Raw genomic sequence first — 18,723 nt, 5'->3', positions numbered from 1 at the left:
CATTTCCAAAGATGCCTCCGGTACCCTTGGGGGAAACACTGTCTCCTTCTTGAGAGGTAAACCTTTTCTGAGACCACATTGAACTCAACACCTTTCTGTGCCAGATTTGCTGAATTTGGCTGTCAGCTGCCAAATACACAACATCAGAGTGGAAAATACCCGAAAGGAGAAATGACACCCTTATCTATCAACTACCTTGAGAGTTTTTACATATGTGGGAATTCAGTCATATGGGAATTCAGATACCACTTTAGTTGAAGAGGGGGGGCCCTGCCAAGCCCCATGTATAAATATGGCCTTGCTTGCTAGATCATCCGTCTTCTGTTTCTGGCTAACCCTTCAAACATGAGGCTGATTTTGTTCTTTGGTGCCCTCTTTGGGGCTGCCTGGTGCCTAGAAACATTTGTTGGGTAAGTTACATTTTAATAGAAGATCTCTGATTCAAAGGCCATCCTAATCTAAAACTTCTTTTTCATCTTTGTGTATCTTGAAAAGGTCTGGGGCACATATTTTGTGTTTTGTTAGCTAATTAGTTTCCACAAAATACTACCCTGGCTTTTTCTGTGCATCTCAGACCCTTTACTCGGGGATCATGATGCTGTTTTGACATCCAGTGTTCTGATCCTTATAATGCACTTAAATATACAGTAAAGCCAGAGCTGTAGAGGGCTCAGCAGCATGGTTCTCTGGGGTCTGAGAAAACAGTTTATTTCGATGGCTCTGAGTTCACAAGAAAGTTGGGTTTGAGGTATGGGTTGATTCAAATTTCCTCAACGTTCAGATTTCTCAGGGGTTTTGCTTCATCTTAGTATAGATCTAGGGGCCAGCCTCAAAAGTACAGTTCTGGTACTGAATCTGAATCTCATCACAGAGTTTGAGAATGTTTAGCTCATTATAGAAATAGGGTTGCATAAGAAAAATTAGAATTGAGTTCCAGATCCAAACTTGCCCGGAGCACAGGGAGGCTGAGATTTAGGTTCTGACTGAAGCCCGTCACTGTCTTGTTCACAGTCCTGTGCGTTTTGCTTTGAATTTTGAGGAAGCCCAGAAATGAAAAATGAAACTTAGTTGAAGCTGCCACATTTCTCGCAGTTAGATTCATCAGAAGTTACACAGGTTTATTCTCACATTGCATTAAAATGTTTCTGCTTTAAGATTGTTTCCTTTTAATCTCAGTAAGTTTATAACAATTTGAATAAAATGCAGTATAAAATCTGATGGATGTTCTCTAGAATGTGGGAACTAGATATCAGGTCCCAGTGAACAAATATCCATACATCACAAAAGCCTTTTTTAGTTAACACATAATTTTCAACTTTCTGGACAGTCTAGTGGCCAAGGATTACTAGGAGCCTGGACACTTCTCTCTCATATTAATGGTGGTCCCAGCAGATTACAAGTGATATATCTTAACAAGGGAATCTTGCACTGCTGTTTTCCCTGCTGTATCTGTTCTGTATACGTTTCTACCATATGATTGGAAGCCAACGGGCAATAGAAAAAAGTAATCACTAGCCAAGATAAGAGCACAACTCAGCCGGCAATTTTGCACCATCAGAAACACAGACCTTCCAACTGTAACAGTACTGTACTCTGTGATAATTATTACAATTTAATATTTATATTATAATGGCTTCTAGTGGCTTTAGTCAGACCCCCATTGTGCTAGGTGTTATAAAAACACATTCAAAGACATAGTCCCTAACTCAGAAAAGTTTACAGTCTAAGAAGGCAAATTACATACAAAGAAAACATGGGGTAGAAAGAAAGATAGAATAATATAAATGCAAAATGACTCTCTTTTTGTGCAATGTGATGGTACCGTGTGAACCCTGACTTCTAATGAGATTATTGGTCTCTGCGAGTGCATCTACACTATACCCATAGCTCAACATAAGCTACACAATTTGAGCTATGCAAATTGCATAGTTTATTTCGAGTCTTTCAAAATAGCTTATTTCATAATTATTTCAAATTACAAAATAACCCGCTATTCCGAAATGTTCCTTACTCCTGGTGCAATGAGGTTTATAGGGACATTGGAATAGTGAGCTTGTTATATTTCGAAATAACAAGCTTGCTGCTAAGATGTGGGATAGCTATTTTGGGATCCCTAACCCTAACCCTCCGGGATCCCGAAATAGCATTGCAGTGTAGACATAGTCTGGGACACCTGTTTCTGGCAGCTGGAGACAAGAATGAAGAATGTTATATTATCTATAACATCAAACTGTAGAGCTGATTCATAGATTCCAAGGCCTGAAGCAAAGGAGAAAAAGAGTAAGTGGTAGGTGGGCAGGCCTCAGGGGAGGAAGTGAAGAGGAGTGAGTGGCAGGTGAGGGAGTACCCAGGGGAAGAGGAGGAACAAGAGCAGGGCCTCTGGGGAAGAGATGAAGTGGGGACAAGGCCTTGGGTGGAGGAGGGGTGAGGTCACAGTCCCCACCACTTCTAGGGAGCTTCCAGTGCTTGCTCCCAGCCTCCCCAAATGCAAGAAAAATGTCCAGTCTTGATGTAAAGACGCCCATTGATGAAGAATACACCACAACCTTCAGGTTAAATACCCTCACTGTGAAACAATTTCACCTTGTTTCTAGTCTGAATTTGTCAAGCTCAATCATCCAGTCATAGGATCTTGTTATACATTTGTCTGCTAGACTGAAGCACCCTCTCCTCTCCATATAGGTACTTATAAATTGCAGTCAATTAATCCCTTAATCTTTTAATAAACTAAATAGATTGAGCCCTTTGTCTCTCTCACAATAAGACAGGTTTTCCCACATCTTTGTGTCATCCACAAACATTATGGCTGTGTCTACACTGGGCAACTTATTCCGGAAAATCAGCCACTTTTCCGGAATAAGCTGCGAGCTGTCTACACTGGCCCCTTGAATTTCCGGAAAAGCAGTGACGATTTACTGTAAGAAATCAGCTGCTTTTCCGGAAAAACTATGCTGCTCCCGCTCAGGCAAAAGTCCTTTTTCCGGAAAACTGTTCCAGAAAAGAGCCAGTGTAGACAGCACAGTAGTCTTTTCCGGAAAAAAGCCCCGATCGCGAAAATGACGATCGGGGCTTTTTTCTGGAAAAGCGTGTCTACATTGGCCACAGACGCTTTTCCGGAAAAAGGGCTTTTCCGGAAAAGCAGCCTGCCAGTGTAGACGCTCTTTTTCCGGAAATACTTATAACGGAAAACTGTTCCGTTTTAAGCATTTCCGGAAATTCATGCCAGTGTAGACACAGCCTGCTAGTAACAAATATTTTCTTCCACCTTATTTATAAAATTATTGAATAACATAGGGCCACTAGAAACACACCAACTCAACATTGATTTCCTGTTTACAGTTACAATTTGAGACCTATTAGCTAGCTAGTGTTTACTCCATTTAATATGTGCCATGGTGATTTTGTATCATGCTAGTTTTTTAATCAATATATCATGTGGCCACAGATATCTAAGTATATTACATCAACGCTATATTGTCTTTATTAGCCAAATTTGTATTCTCGTTAAAAATAGTAACACATTCATCTGACAAGATCTATTTTCCAAAAACCCATTTGATATGGCTTGTTTCATTTTTTGTAGAGACCAGGTTCTTCGGGTGAAGGCAAGCAGCGAAGAAGAGATTAACAAACTACAACAGTTGGAAACACTGGAACATCTTCAGGTGTGTCATTACACCTTTCTACCAGCTTTTGTTAATCTGTCAGATTGTGAGTTCTTCGGAGCAGGGATCATGCCTTCTTTTTTTGGGTTGGAAATAGCTTTTCACAATGTGGGAACTACCACAAATAAATAAAAATAATAATAGAATAGAATAGTAGAAATTTAGGGCTTGAGATGACTGTGGGAGGTCCAGTCCAGCTGCCTCCACTGAGGCTATGCCTACACCAACTCTGACAAGAGTTTGTCTAACCTATTCTTAAAAACTTCCAATGCTCGGGATTCCATAATTGTTTTTCCTAATATCTAACCTAAATCTCCCTTTCTGCTGATTAAGCTGATGACTTCCTGTTCTACCTGCAGTGGACATGAAGAACAATTAATCACTGTCCTCTTTACAACAGCTCTTAACATACTTACTATTATCAGGTCTCCCTCCCAATTTTCTTTTCTCAAGACTAAACAAAAGCCCACGGTTTTGGTTTTGTTTTTTTAAACTTTTCCTCATAGGTAAGGTTGAATTTTTTTTTGTCTCTCCCCCTGGACTCTCTTTGTGTACATCTTTCTTAAAGTGTGGGGCTCCAAACTGAACACAATACTCTAGCTGAGGCTTCACCAGTGCCAAGCAGAATGGAACAATTAAACTCTGTTTTGGTCTTTTTTCCACAATTGTATCACATTGCTTCTTCTCGTAACTAAAAACAAGGTCAAGGTTTGGTTGTGCCAAGACAACCTGAAGCCCTGGGAAAAGGACTGTTTTTCCATAACATGCAAAGGAAAGGGCTGCTGTCCAGAAAGACATGATATGTGAGTGGCCAGTGGGGGCAGCGTGTAACGGTTTTATCCCCTCCCCCCGTGCTTTATGTATGAAATTGACTTATGGATCTAGATATGCATAACTTGAAGATGCTTTGGTCAAAATACCTCATGTAACCTATCAATTTTAATGTCATAATCTGCTGGATCTGCATATCTTAATTTGGTGTATGTATCTTTCTTATATGGAAAGTTAGAAATACAGGGGTATGGAATGGTTTATGGTTTTAAATGTTCACATGAAAGCCATCAAGGGTGTTTCCCTCAATGACTGGGTGATCACCTGTAAACAGCCTCTTTTGTCCTTTAAATCTAAGCAGTGGTTGATCTTAGGAAGACATGTGACCACCCTAACCGGTAAGGTCTGACCAGGTAATTTTCCATGGAAGGGAGAATGTGAAACAAAGAATTCCCACCTAAAAAAGGGCAAAGTTTTCAGGGTCTTTGGCTGGCATGTCACCCCCAAGAGAATGAACCACAGACCTCAGGGGGAAAAGATCTTCTCTGGCTTAGCTGAAATAAGAACAGTTTTAGGGTAAGTTTACACTGAGTTTTTAGTGTGTTAGAACTAGCTATGAGTTTTCTGTTATTTTAAATTTGTCAGCACACTGGGAAGCATCCCCAAGGGCTTTTGTGTAACTGCATCCTGTCACACAGAGAGCCTGCAGGGGAGAACTACATTTCAGAATGGCCACTGGGGGCAGCTGAACCATCAAGGTAGTGGCCAGCAGGGCTGGGGTTCTGCCATCTTGCCTGCCAACCCTGGGCCACAGCGTTGGAGGACGAGGAGAGAGCAGGGCCCTGGAGGGCTGGGGGAGTGGCCTGGGGGCAAGGAGAACAGACCCCAGGGAGGGAATGGGAGGATGAGAGAACATGCCTCTGGCCCCCAGCCTCTTGCATATACACCCCCAACGTCCCCAAGGTCCTGCCCCGAAGGACACGGTCAACGCCAGGTAAGTCTGCTAGTGCTCAATATTATATACGAGGTATGATCTAGTCCCTGGAAACATCTTGAGTTCTAATCCTGTGTCTGATTGTACCTGCCCCAAAGCAAGTCATTTTAAATCTTGGTGCTTCTGTTTCCTCTTTTTAAAACTGGAATGATATTTATATGCTGGTCTCCCAGTGACATTATGATCATTAATTAATGTATGTATGTATGTATGTATTGTATTATGAGGAAGATAAGCATGAAGTAAAAAATTGGGCTTTTCTAGATTTATCACCATTGGTGAGAAATTCTCTTGAAAATTGTATGTACAGTATTTGTATTATATATATGCAAGATAAAAATGCAATACTATAAAAGCAGCAAAAGCAACATACTTAGTATCATATAATCATCTATAAATGGATAATTTCTCAAAACTACAAATGGGTAAAGGGAAAATACAGGACATTCGTAACAGATTTGGGACTAAATCTCCTGTCACTAAAGTTGCTGACGTGCTGAAGCCAATGAAAATGCCGGCTTTGGTCTTTCCCTGGGCCTCTATTTCCCTATTTGTAAAGTGAGGACAGAAATACTTATATGTTGCAAGGGTCTTGCGAAGCCCAGTAATTATTGCTTATATAGTGATTTGAGATTCTCAGATAATGGAATATGCTAAATTCGGAAGTGCTGCAAAACCACAGGCATTATCCCAACCGGGGGAGTTAGACATTTTTGGGGCTTCTTGAGAGATGTTCCCCAAAGTCCATTTTTCTGAAATGATTCCTTAATCTGTATTGGTTTTCTTCTCTTCAGCTTGATTTCTGGCTACACCCCTCAAACCCAGCCCTTCCTGTGGATATTCGAGTCCCCTTTGCCAGTCTCCAAGCAGTCAAAGTCTTCCTGGAGTCCCACCACATTGAGTACTCTATCCTTCTTGAAGACCTGCAGGTAGACAAAAGTACTTCACTGATGTATGCTTTGTCTCCCTAATCCCTGCATTTATGCTCATTGATGTTATTTGTAGTAGAAGCAATGCACCGCACTAAGATCCCTGCCTCTCGTAAGCCTACTTCAACCAGTGTAGGTTTCCCTATATCTTGTGAAAGCCTCCTACTGATCTCTCAGCATGTACCAGATCATTTGGGTCTATTTTAAGTTCCTCTTTCCACAGGGAGATCCTCCCTTTTACTATTTTTTGTAGATCATGTACTTAGCTATGAAAAGTCCGACTAACTTTTCCAAGAATGATATTGGCTCCCATCAAGCTACTAGAACCCTACATCTCAGGGTGAGAAAAACATCTCAGCTGGGCATTGAACTGGGGGACTCTTGAAGAGCTGTATGTCCAATAGACCAGATAAATCACTACTAACTCTTGGCAGTAAAACCTTACTCCTTTTTCAGGCCTTCTGTGCTATCTCCATTCAGCTCAACGAGTGCCTGAATCTTAATGCTGACCATTTAAATGTCAATAGTGTTATTTATTTCACGGCAGGTAAGCGGAAACTTCCAGCTGTTCTGCCGTTGTGTCTAGAATCTGACACTGGGGGCAGAGCCTTTGTTGAGTGGTGCCCCTTCATTTCCCAGTTCTGACACTTGATTAAAATCCTACAAAGACAGGCCTTCCTCATTGATTTGAATTGCTTGGTTTAGATGGCAATAGATGAAGAAAAGCAAGAGATGGTTAGCAATCAACAAAGGGAACGTGGCACCAATAATTTCAACTATGGAACTTATCACACCTTGGAAAGTGTAAGTATTTCAAGTTCAGCTCTTTGGGAGAGAGATTATTTTCTTCTGTCCTGCTCTTGCATGTTACCTCCGCTCAAATATTTTTTGTAAACATGTTGAATTCCTTCTTGGCTTCCTTTCTGCATTCTCCACAGCGGAATCTCTCAAATCATTTAATACCTTATGTCCTTACAAGTAGGTCAATTTTGGTTTATAATCGGTTTATTTAGTACTCATGGTGTTGAGGGACTACTCTCACTTGCTAAAAGGTAGGAATATTACAAGCAGGTGTAACCCATATACCTTCAGGGCATGGTGCACTGTACTATCTAGTGTCATTGAGACCACTTACAGAGAGAATAATGAGTCTGCTCTCCAGCCTTAGCTAACAGACAGCTGGCTTTTAGCTCATGCAGAGTTTGCTGGTTTTACACAGGTGCTCAACAAACCTCTCCATACAGCTCTACTAATGCTTCTCATTTGGTTACTCTTGTTATTTCAGTCCAGGGTCTCACATAGCTCTATCAATGCACTTTGCTCCAGATCTGCAGCATTTCCATTCCAGTGCTGAACTTCCCCACTTCTGTGCTAGGTCTAGTTACATGCAATGTCTGTTTTGCTGCTTCAGGAACGAGAGTACCAAACTAGACAGAGCAATGATTTAGTCATGGTTTCCAGGTCCTATTTTGCTGCATTGTGTAGGCTCTTGTATTTATTTTATAGCTTGATGTACAGCTATTGAATGTCATGCTTATTTCAGATCAGTGGTGGGCAACATATGACCCACTGGGGTTCTATGTGTGGTCCACAAGACATTGTCTTTACAGTCACCCACATAGCATTGCCAGATTCTACTGGTTTCCATTTCCGTAGTTTTTTTCCAACTGGTATTACTGAGGTGACATACATGTAAAGCCAGGGCACGTGAAGTGAGGTTGACTGTGAGAGCCATGTCAAAGCGCTGCTACTGTTCAAACAGCACACATGCACAAGCACAGTTAGCAAAACTACCCTATGCTGGGAGACCATCTTGGTTACAATAATCTTGTGGCCTGAGGTGAAGGAGGGCCAATCATGCAGCCCACTCATTACCGTAGGTTGCCTAGCACTGTATTCGATAATAAAAATGCTAGGCATACTACAGTCTTATCAAATTAGAACGTACTGTATCTGATTTTGATCTCACACTGTTTTGTTTTGTTTTTTTCACCAGTGTAACTCTGCTGACTTCTGTGGGATAGCTGCAGATTTACCTTGGATTGATTGAGATCAAACATAGGCTCACTAAGTACACCAGAAAACTGATTTTATACAACTTTCTTCCATGTAACTCTGGCTGTGACTAGCAGTGTGTGAGTTCAGTGTTGGAGATGACAGATCATCTTCCACATTGCTCTATATGATCAGTTTGGAGATATAGCGTTAGCATATCCTGGTTTGGGAGAATGGCTTTGCAGGGGAACCCCCTTCTCTGGCCTACACACAGAGCAATGCTGGTGGGGGCTTTAGAGGAGGCCAGTTCTTGCCCTTCTTAGTTAAGACAGGTCTGCTGATTCAAAGACTTTGAGGGCAAAATTTAGGAAGGGGTGAAGAATGAGGGGACTCCTTCTCCATGTGACTAGCTAATTGCTGAAGAAGACATAAAGCTGTATGGGCATGAAAGAAGAGAGGTGTTTTCAGGTGAAAGTGGAAAGTGAAGTGGAGAAATACAGACAGGATGCAGGAACAAGCACTATAACAAGCACTAGGATTAGCATAACAATATTTGATATAATATAAACTCTATTATTATTTTAGATTTATTCAGCATTGGATGATCTTGCAGCTGAATACCCCAACCTCGTGAGCAAACAAAAGATTGGAGACTCTTATGAAAAGCGGCCCATGTACATTCTCAAGGTATTGTTCCTGTGCATAGAATAACAACTTTGCATTTCAATAGCCTGTTAGTTCAAAATATCCCAAAGTATGTATAGAGAGAAATCACTCCATCTGCCACTAAACTGCAACTACACAGCAGAACAGAGCAACACTTTGGAAAAGTGATACTGCAGAAAGCAGCTTTATGGAATTATCCACATTTGAATTGAGTCTGGATTCTGAGCCAACCCCCTGACTCTGGCAAAAAGGTGTTATGGGATCTTTAATCACTGTAAATAATCCAGAATCTTGTGTTATATTTCAGGGTCTTCAGTATCCTGAAAAACTGGAATGTTGGTTTGCAAAAACGGGAGGAGGGGGTGGAGAGGGCGGGGGAAGACACACTCATTCCAAATATTGGCTATGTTTAATTTATGTTGTCTAAATGGGAAAGCTACTTTAATGGATGAGACGGACGGTATGTCTACACTGCACCGTTATTTTGGAATAATTAGTGTTATTCCGAAATAACAATGCGCGCATTTACACAGCAATTCCATTATTTTGAAATTATATCGAAATTACAGGCAGCTTATTCCGACTTCTGTAAACCTCATTCCATGAGGAATAACTCCTCTTCCGAAATAGCTGGATGCTCCACGGCTGCTATTTCGAAATAGCTCCTCACCAGGCCCATCCTAAGTAATTTCTCTCCAGTGCTTCTTGAGGCTCTAAATCGAGATAGTGCGTCCACATTAGGAGAGTCTGCCTCGGACTAATTTTGAGGCTTCCCTGTAGTGTGGACGCTATATTTCTAATAGAATATTTCTTCTAGAACAGCTTATTTTGAAATAAGTGTTCAGTGTAGACATACCCTGAGTTGCTTACTTACCCCTTCTCATGCCACAAATGCTGTTTAGAATCATGATACATACTCTTAATTTCTGGAGGATCCTGGCTGTCTTAACAACCGTTATGAATAATGCCCCCATTTGGGGCTGGTGAAGATATTATGTGTATACAGCATCTTCCTCATCAGAAACAGAGGAGGACAGTGAGCAGATGCTGAAGCAAGAATTGCAAATGACTGTTAAGTCGATGGACTGGTAAATCTGGCGAGTTTACCTTTAGCATCATTAAGGCAAATATGCCATCACTGGGTCTGATTCACTGCTCCATTACATCAGTTTTATCCACATAACTGTATTCAAACCCATTGATTTTCCATCCTTTCAGACAGATGGAAAAAAAGAGTTGGATAGGAAGTGAGAGGTCTCACTGTAGTGAATATTTTTCACGTTTGATGTTTCATTTTGCAGTTCAGCACTGGGGGAACCAACCGTCCTGCTATTTGGATTGATGCTGGTATCCACTCCCGAGAATGGGTCACCCAGGCTACTGCACTGTGGACAGCTAAAAAGGTTGAGTGGACTGATGTTCTTTTCTCCTGGGATGGCTGCTGGCTATTATTGATTGATAAATCATTTAAAAGAATAGTGTAATGAGGTGGCACTCACCTTCTGGGAGCGCCCCTATCTGGCCGAGGGATGTGCCTGCGCTCTCTTTATTTGACAGCCTTTCGGCTTCTGAGCCCATTGTCCGAGTCATACCTCTGTGTGAAATACAAACCCCTTCTGGGGTACACACTTAACAGGAGCCCATCCTGGTGCCCTCTGCTAATGTCCCTCTTGGTAAGTTTCCCACTTGGAGAGAGTGGTGCCTCCCGGGCTTTCCCTCCTGGAGAGCTTCCTCAGCCCGCCAGCCAGCCTCACAGTCTGTACACCTTGAAAGCTCCAGAGACAGTGACTGCCACTCTGTTCTTCAGCTCCCTTTTGTAGGCCTTCCTGGCCCCTGATTAGCTGCTTTCTCTGCAGTCACACTAGCTAGGGTTGCCAGATGGTTTCAACAAAAATAACGGACACACTTGACATTGTCGTACCTCGGTGTTTTCATACCTCGGTACCTTCGGTGGTCTGGACTGTTAGTGTTAGCGTTGTCTGGTTAAGGTTGTTCTGGCGCGCTCCTGACAGGACCTTTACTCCGTTGTTAAACTTTCGGCTGCGTGCGTTACAATTGGTACTCCCTTTATCTAGAGTGTTAGACCCCGTGCACTTGGGTTAACACACGAGATCTCTGAGAGGCCCCGGAAACGACAGATGCAGGCAAGGTTTAAAATCAATCGAGCAGGTTTATTGTCAAATGCAAAGCTCTACCAGTTGGTAACAGAGATTAGTACAATGTTACACCACTGGGCACTATGGCCCGCGTTGACAAGGTACCAACACCAGGCAGGCCTATTGCCATATAACAAATATTAACAGCAGTTAGTCAAAGTTAAGCTACTGTGCACTCTGTAAGTTTAGGCAATGACACCTGCCGTTCAGGCGCCTAGTGCGCCCCCCCCAAGGTCGGCCGGAGAGCACCCTCTGCGGTGTCCTTTTATAGACAGGTACAAACAACTTACATCATTTCTTTACGTACCAGGTTACCACCCTCTGTTGCCTAGTTACCACCCCTCACCTTATGGAAGGGGGGCTTACTTACTATCCTTCATGCTGTCAATTTCGACCCGGTCCTGAACCTAGGTCGGTATGTGCATTAGTTTTTAGGGAGTTTTTGTACCAAGACATTTCTATTAAGATGTTCCAATACTCCCCTTTGGCTTACAGTCTGTACCCAGTGCCTCCCTGTGTCCTTCCATGCTCGACCTAACTTACACAATCGCACAGTTATCAATAGGGCCTCTTTCTTGGCTCCTGTTACTGAACCAAAGTCTTGATCACTAGATTGCAGGCCTGTTGCTGTTTTCATGTTATAGGCCTCTATTTAGGCCTGCTGACTCCATGTAACTAACCTCAACTTACTACAGACATGACATCACAATCTACATTACATCTTATTAAGAAAATACCAGACATTTATATTTCTCATTTATATTTTCTCAATTTGTTTCCCAAACACAAAGCTCTAATACTGGATTGTTCGGTTCAAAACTGGACACCTGGCAACCCTAATGCTAGTCTCCTTGGGAGACTTCTCTGTGGCTTTCTGAGGTGGGATATGGGTCAGGTCCACCCCTTCATGATACATCACCATGAAAAGATACCAAAATGGTCTACTGCATATACTTTACCAACCAATGTTTATTGGGATTGTTTCACTCTCTGGTGAAATATGCCATTTTGTGGGGTGGAACATGGCAGCTGTTTAACACTGCATAGAAATTTAAAAGGGGTAGTGAAAATTACTGCATACAACTGAAACTGCAAGGGAATTTTAGGTCAGAAAAATGTGATTTGGTCAGGACATCAAGTTTTAAACCTCACTTTTGTGAAAAGTCACAGAAGATCTTTAACAGCAGATGTCAGTAATTCAGTTTTATATCTCATTTGCACTTTCAGCAACCCACTGACTCCTATCGCTACACTGAGATATTAATTCATTATTGCCTCAGAGAGAAAAAAACACTATGTACTATGAGACAATAGTTTATTCATAAATTTGCAATATGTTACACACAGATCAAAGGCTCAATTCTCCATTCTGACTTATTAGTGTTTTACATCCATTTTGCATTCATTTTGCACAGAAATAAATGATGACACAGCATCCAAGGCAGAAGAGACTCAGGCCCTAGATGTTCTTTTGTAGATATGTTTTTATTTCCTTTCTACTTTAACCTTGTACTGTAACCCAGCCAGAATTAGGTATAGTATTAGCATGGCAAGTATTCTATAATGATCTAACATAACTCAAGATCAGTTACTTTGCTTTCTGTGCAGTTAATAATGCTTAACTTGTCCGTAGCACATTTTATCTAAAGATCTCAAATGGCTTTACAACAATTTATTTCAGTATCACAGCTCCTCTTCATGGTAGGTCTCTTTCTAGCCTCATAACTAATGGGAAACTGAGAGGTTAAATGACTTGCCGAAGGTCTAATAGTGACTCACTAATAGCATCTCTTATTTGTCATCATTAATTTTCAGGGCTTACGTTCTACTGAAATGAATAAGAGTGGTTCACGCTCCTAGAGTTAATAGTGCAGTTGATGATCTCAGAGAAAGAGTTGCACTGGAAAGGTTATCTTTGCCAACAGGAGGGCCAAATTGTAATTATTTTTAGCTGAGAGCATAAACTCTGCTGAAGCCATCAGAGAAATGCAGCTGTATTGTGCACCCCAACCTTGTTTAACCCAACTCCTGGAAGAAGGAACTGTGATAAGCATGTTGGAATGTATTTTGTCTCTAATTAGATTGCAGCTGAGTATGGGAACAATCCGTCTGTCACCTCCCTGTTAAACAAAATGGACATTTTCCTCCTGCTTGTCACAAACCCTGATGGATATGCATTCACGCATACCAACGTGAGTAACCACAGTATGATTACATCCCCATTGCCATACCGAATCAGGCACTTCTGGAAGCTGGGCAGTGATCGTCCATGCCAACAAAAAAATGTATAGTTTAGCTTTAGCAAACCACATCTGGCAGATACAGCTTTAGCCTTGTGAAGGTGAATCACAGTAGGGTCACCAAAGAGACCTACCAAGCCATCTAATCTATCGTTGTTCCCTCTTGGATATTTACCAGTTCTCGTGTAACCCACACACCTGCCGGGTGTGGTGCACTGCCCCATCTAGTGGCACCAAGACCACTTACAGAGAGAACAATGAGTCTGCTCTACAGCCTTAGCTGAGTGCAGGAGCAGACTGGCAATCAAAATAGGCCTGCGAATGGCCCTCCCCATGACGTCACCCCTGCATGCCCCTCAAGTCCACCCCCTTTCCCTGCGTCACGTCCAGCATGCAGCATAAGCGGCAGGTCAGGCTCCGTGCGCCGCATACAGTGCTGACGAAGAACCGCTCAGTGTGCAGGGCAATGGCAGCCCGTCACGGGTGGATACAACGTCCCACCGGGAAATTCCCGGTATCCCGCTGGGCCAGTCTGCCCCTGGCTGAGTGCCAGCTGCACTCAAACTTACGCATTAAGCTCCAGAGGTCCTAGGTTCTGTTCTGCCTGTTGGTATTACATGCCCACTGCTTCCCTTGGTCCATCCCCCTTGCCAATCTAGCTGAAGTCACTTTAGGCTTCTGCCTTGCACTTATAGATTCATAGATCCCAAGGGGGAATTGTGTAATTCAGTCAGATCTTCACTTATCAAAGTCTGGTAGCTATTTCTGACTGGAAGCTTTAACCAGCTCACCAAGCTTTGCTCCTTATGAAGCTGGTATGTTTCTTTGTTTCAGAATCGTATGTGGCGGAAGACCCGTTCTAAGAATTCTGGGAGCTCATGCATTGGAGTTGATCCAAATAGGAACTGGGATGCAGGCTTTGGAGGTAGAAGCAGAGTTTTCATCTACAGGTTGAACCTCTCTAGTCTGGCACCCTCGGAACCTGACCGGTTCTGAACTAGAGAATTTTCCAGAGCACAGGAAGTCAATATTGTCTAGCAGCATTACCAACACTGCCACTGCTTCCAGGGCTGATAGAGGAAATTTAGGGGTAAATTAGAGTTAAATAACAGCACCGAACACTGAGAGCCATGACTGGCGACTGTAAATAAACTTTATGAGACTGTGGAAAACTTGGCCACACCCGTGAAAAGTGGATATCTGGTTAACTAACACCATTCCAGACAACAGATGTTTCTGGACCAGAGAGTTCTGGACTGGAGAGGTTCAACCTGTATCGTTCTCACTATTGAAGTTGTTTCTTTTCCATGTAACTAGTCACAGGGGAACAATCTGGGATTTTTTAAAGGTGACGTGCAAAATATAGGCAACTGAACCATTAGAGCAGCCGTGGCCAGCTCTTGCCCCCCAAAAGTGCGGCTCGCGAAGCTGCTCCTGTGCTCCTCTCTCCTCCCCCCAGCTTCCCTGTGCTTACCTGGTTGAAGCCAAAGCTGCGGGGTTTTAAAAACAGCGCCCAAGATGGTGGCCATCACCTCATATGTTACATATGCAAAAGTGAATGGATCAGATTCTGATCTCTCATATACTAGGGTAAATCCAGGGTAACTCTCCTGAAGCCAGTGGAAATATTCCATGTTTACCATGGTGTTACTAAGATCAGAATCTGGCCCAATGGATGTAGAAGCCAATATCATCAGAGTTTCAGAAATAAAATGGTAAAAGGTGATAGTAATCATATTTCATTAGAGTAATTTCTTGATAGATTGCCAGGGAGCAAAAGAAGGCATGAGCTATCTATAAGTCATAACAATGTGTCACTTTTTCTAATGTTCACTCTCTGTAAATTCTTTTCTATCATCTCCTAGTGTATCTGACCTTGTCCCCGAGGCAAGACCTGGTGTTGGAGTTTTCACCGTATTAGGCAACTTCATCTTTGTGTCCATCTGCATTGAATTCCTTGAGTTGTGGTTTTACAGATTTGCCTTTGGTCTTCTCTTGTGCCAACAGGCCCTGGAGCCAGTAACAACCCCTGCTCTGATTCTTACCATGGACCCAGTGCCAACTCAGAAGTGGAAGTAAAAAACGTTGTAAACTTTATCAAGAACCATGGCAACATCAAGGCCTTCCTCACCCTTCACAGCTACTCTCAGCTTCTGATGTTCCCCTTTGGGTATAAGTGCACCAATCCAGCTGACTACAATGAGCTGGTGAGTTACAGCAGCTTCTTGACCCTAAGCCTTCCTCTGTCCTGACTGAGTTGCCCTCCATATTTTGAGTGCTAGAGAACCATCGATTCAAATAGCCTTTTCAAGATAAAAGTCATGGGCTAAAGTTTCCCCTCACATGTAGAAGAGTAACTCCATTAAAAGCAATGTGGCTGCACAAGTATAATTGAAATGAGAACCTGGCCCCAAACAATATTGTTAAAATCAGAGCCTTCACTCCCTCATTTTGTCATTTATGTGTGTTACCTTGAACAAGTCTCTAACATTTCCATTCTTCAGGTGGTCTTTCTTGCATACACCACCCATCCATTTTAACACTCATACATCTGTGGTACAGATAATTTCCTCATGTTTCTTCTTTGCTGCCCAACACTTGGTGCCATATGTTAAACTGGATGGAGATGGACCACTGTTTTATAGACTTTGCCTCTTAATCTTAGTGGTATCTTCCCGTCATGTGCTACACGTCCTCTCTCTTTCCAGTTAAGCCAGGAATTTATTATACTCCCTATAACTTTGTCCTCCATTTTCCAATTTCCTTGTTTCTGGAATCCAAATAATTGAAACTTTGTATTGTTGTTGTTGTCTGATCATCTAGTGTCAAGGATAAATCTTTCATGTTCCTCTTCTTGAAATTACATACCATCTTGTTTTCCCTCTACTTATTTTGCACCCGTGTCTTGCTATGAGGGAGTCCAAACTCAGATGGTTTGGGAATGTAAAGCACACTCCTGACAGCAATCTAGGTAAGAAAGTCCCAATAGATCAAGGCTGAAGGAAAAAGACAGAGAGGCCGACCCAAGATGTTATAAAGGGAGACTCATTAACTGGTGGCATGAGAAAGGATTTGACATTGAACAGATCATTTTGGAAGGAGAGGACTCATAGAGCAGAGTCCTTTTAAAAGGAGAAATGCAAGGAAGAAGATAATTATCTTGAAATTCCTAGTTGTGTGGACAGGTGGTGTGTCCTCACGCTGTTTTCAGCACACACTGGGTCTAGTCCCTTCTTGCTGGTTCTCTTTAAGTGTGAGAACATCCACCGTTATGCTAATAGGATAAAACAATATCAATAGTCATATTGTTGAAGAACTGCACTCCTGAATGCTGCAAAGCTTATGCCAACCACTAACTCACAGAAATTAGGAAGAAACTTCCTCAATGGGAAGATTATACTATAATTGTCCATGGGGCTTTCTTGCACTTTCCTCTAAAATACTTAGTACAGCCACCACCAGACAGGATACTGGCCTGGAGGGACCACTGGATGATCTGATATGGCAATTCCTATGATCACCTGCCAGAAAATTGGAAAAATTGTGGATGTTCGCTGCTATACAGCAATTAAGACATTAACAGGTTCAATACAACTAATTTTTGGTGGGTGAGCGTTGGTGTGAAACCAGTTTGGATATTTTCTTAAATGAGGCCTGGGCTGAAATGCTCCTTTGCTTGAGTTTGAACATTTAATTTTCATCATCTGACTTCGTCCCAACTCTTCTGTGACCCCTCTAGAATGTGGTGGGGAAAGCTGCTGCCAGTGCTCTGAAGTCACTGTATGGCACAACATATAAAGTGGGGACCATTTGCTCAACTATCTGTAAGTATTTAGCAGCTCTGAATTTGATGGGCAGAACTGGGAGAAAGGTCCACTCTTCCTTCCTCAAGATGGGGACTACATCCCACTAGAAGGTCCGTCCTTGTAACTATGCCTCAATGGGATCCCTCACTGATTGCCAACTGATCCCTTATAAGCTGACCTAATGCCTAACCAGGGAGGCCGACAGACTTGCTGGGCCCCTTGGCAAGATGGGGGGAGGACAGGCTCCATGCTCCTGGAAGGGGCAGGTCCCCAGGTGGAAGGGGCAGGACCGCCTGCCCTCAGCACTGCCCAGACCACACTGTGCCAGACTTCAGACCTGCCATGCCATGCTCCAGTGGCAATTTAAAGGGCTGGAGGGCAATAGCAGTGGTGGCCACAAGCCCCAGATCCTTTTGAATCTCCAGACGCTGGGGCAACTGCTGCCTTTTGCCCTCTCCTGTTGATAGGCCAGTGCCTGACCCACACCGATGTTACCTTTATAGGGCCCTGTCCCAGAAATTCAGTGCCATTTGAGTGGGGGCACATCCGGCCCTATTAAGCCTATTTACATCCTCATTTAGGACCAGGTCCTGAAAGGTACCAAGCATTTCCAGTTGATTCCATCCACTGGCCAGCACTGGTGCACCTGGAGGCAAGCTAGCTAAGTACAGTCTTCATCTCACCCAGTGTGGTTTCTCTCTCTCTCTTTCAGACCAAGCCAGCGGAGGCAGCATTGACTGGTCCTATGATTATGGCATCAAATACTCCTTCGCCTTTGAGTTGCGAGACACAGGTCGTTATGGCTTCCTTCTGCCAGCCAGTCAAATCATTCCTACTGCAGAAGAGACCTGGCAAGGTCTGCTGAAGATCATGGAGCATGTGAGAGACAATCAGTAATAGAATCAGGGAGGCAAATCAACAGTATAAAAAGAACAAAGTCAATAGTCATTTAGAAAACAGTTCCTAAATCTGATTCCTTTGTCAAGCCATAGACAGTGGTACTAATGCAGCAATGTATTCGGCTGATGAAAAACTCTGTGTATGTTCAAACTACAGTGAAATGCACCTGTCTGTAAAGATTCCTTACTGCACATCTCTTGTCCCTGCCTCTGCTTTTTCATCTTTGGAATTCTTACACGGTGTCATGATTTTAGGACCAGGCCAATGTTCGGTAACAAACCCTTTTGTGGTTCTTCACAAAGAAACACAGGTAGCAGCCTGTGATTAAAGCAAGAGTCTACTCATAGACTTTAAGGTCAGAAGAGACCACCATGATCATATACAGGCAGTCCCCAACTTACGCGGATCCGACTTATGTCGGATCCGCACTTACGAACGGGGCTTTCTCGCCGGGGCGAGAAAGCCCCGTTCGTAAGCTGCTCCGGTGCCCCTGGTCTGCTGGAGACCGTCTCCAGCAGACCAGGGGCACCGGGCAGGTTCCCGCGCTTCTGAGGCTTTGCCAGAGCAAAGCCTCAGAGGCGCGGGGAACCGCCGCTGCTGC

The 18,723-nt window shown here is 43.0% G+C and overlaps 1 protein-coding gene across 1 annotated transcript; it reads left to right on the top strand.

Annotated features, from left to right (window-relative positions):
• Positions 1–290: 290 nt before the first annotated feature.
• CPA2 (carboxypeptidase A2) lies at positions 291–18,313 on the top strand. The gene is made up of 11 exons (XM_006120320.4): positions 291–410; positions 3,584–3,665; positions 6,225–6,359; positions 7,065–7,163; positions 8,940–9,041; positions 10,322–10,423; positions 13,258–13,368; positions 14,251–14,341; positions 15,424–15,623; positions 17,156–17,240; positions 17,935–18,313. Exons 1-11 carry the CDS (start codon positions 346–348, stop codon positions 18,117–18,119), a joined length of 1,257 nt encoding a protein of 418 aa, XP_006120382.2. The 5' UTR covers positions 291–345; the 3' UTR covers positions 18,120–18,313.
• Positions 18,314–18,723: the final 410 nt, after the last annotated feature.

This window comes from Pelodiscus sinensis, chromosome 1, assembly GCF_049634645.1.
Source record: "Pelodiscus sinensis isolate JC-2024 chromosome 1, ASM4963464v1, whole genome shotgun sequence".
Lineage (NCBI taxonomy): Eukaryota > Metazoa > Chordata > Testudines > Trionychidae > Pelodiscus > Pelodiscus sinensis.
This window is presented reverse-complemented; position numbering and strand designations above follow the sequence as displayed.

Coding starts and splice junctions, on each gene's coding strand:
- CPA2 (XM_006120320.4), top strand. CDS start 346: ATGAGGCTGATTTTGTTCTTTGGTGCCCTCTTTGGGGCTGCCTGGTGC. Junction 411..3,583: donor TGCCTAGAAACATTTGTTGG/GTAAGTTACATT, acceptor CATTTTTTGTAG/AGACCAGGTTCTTCGGGTGA. Junction 6,360..7,064: donor TCCTTCTTGAAGACCTGCAG/GTAGACAAAAGT, acceptor TGCTTGGTTTAG/ATGGCAATAGATGAAGAAAA.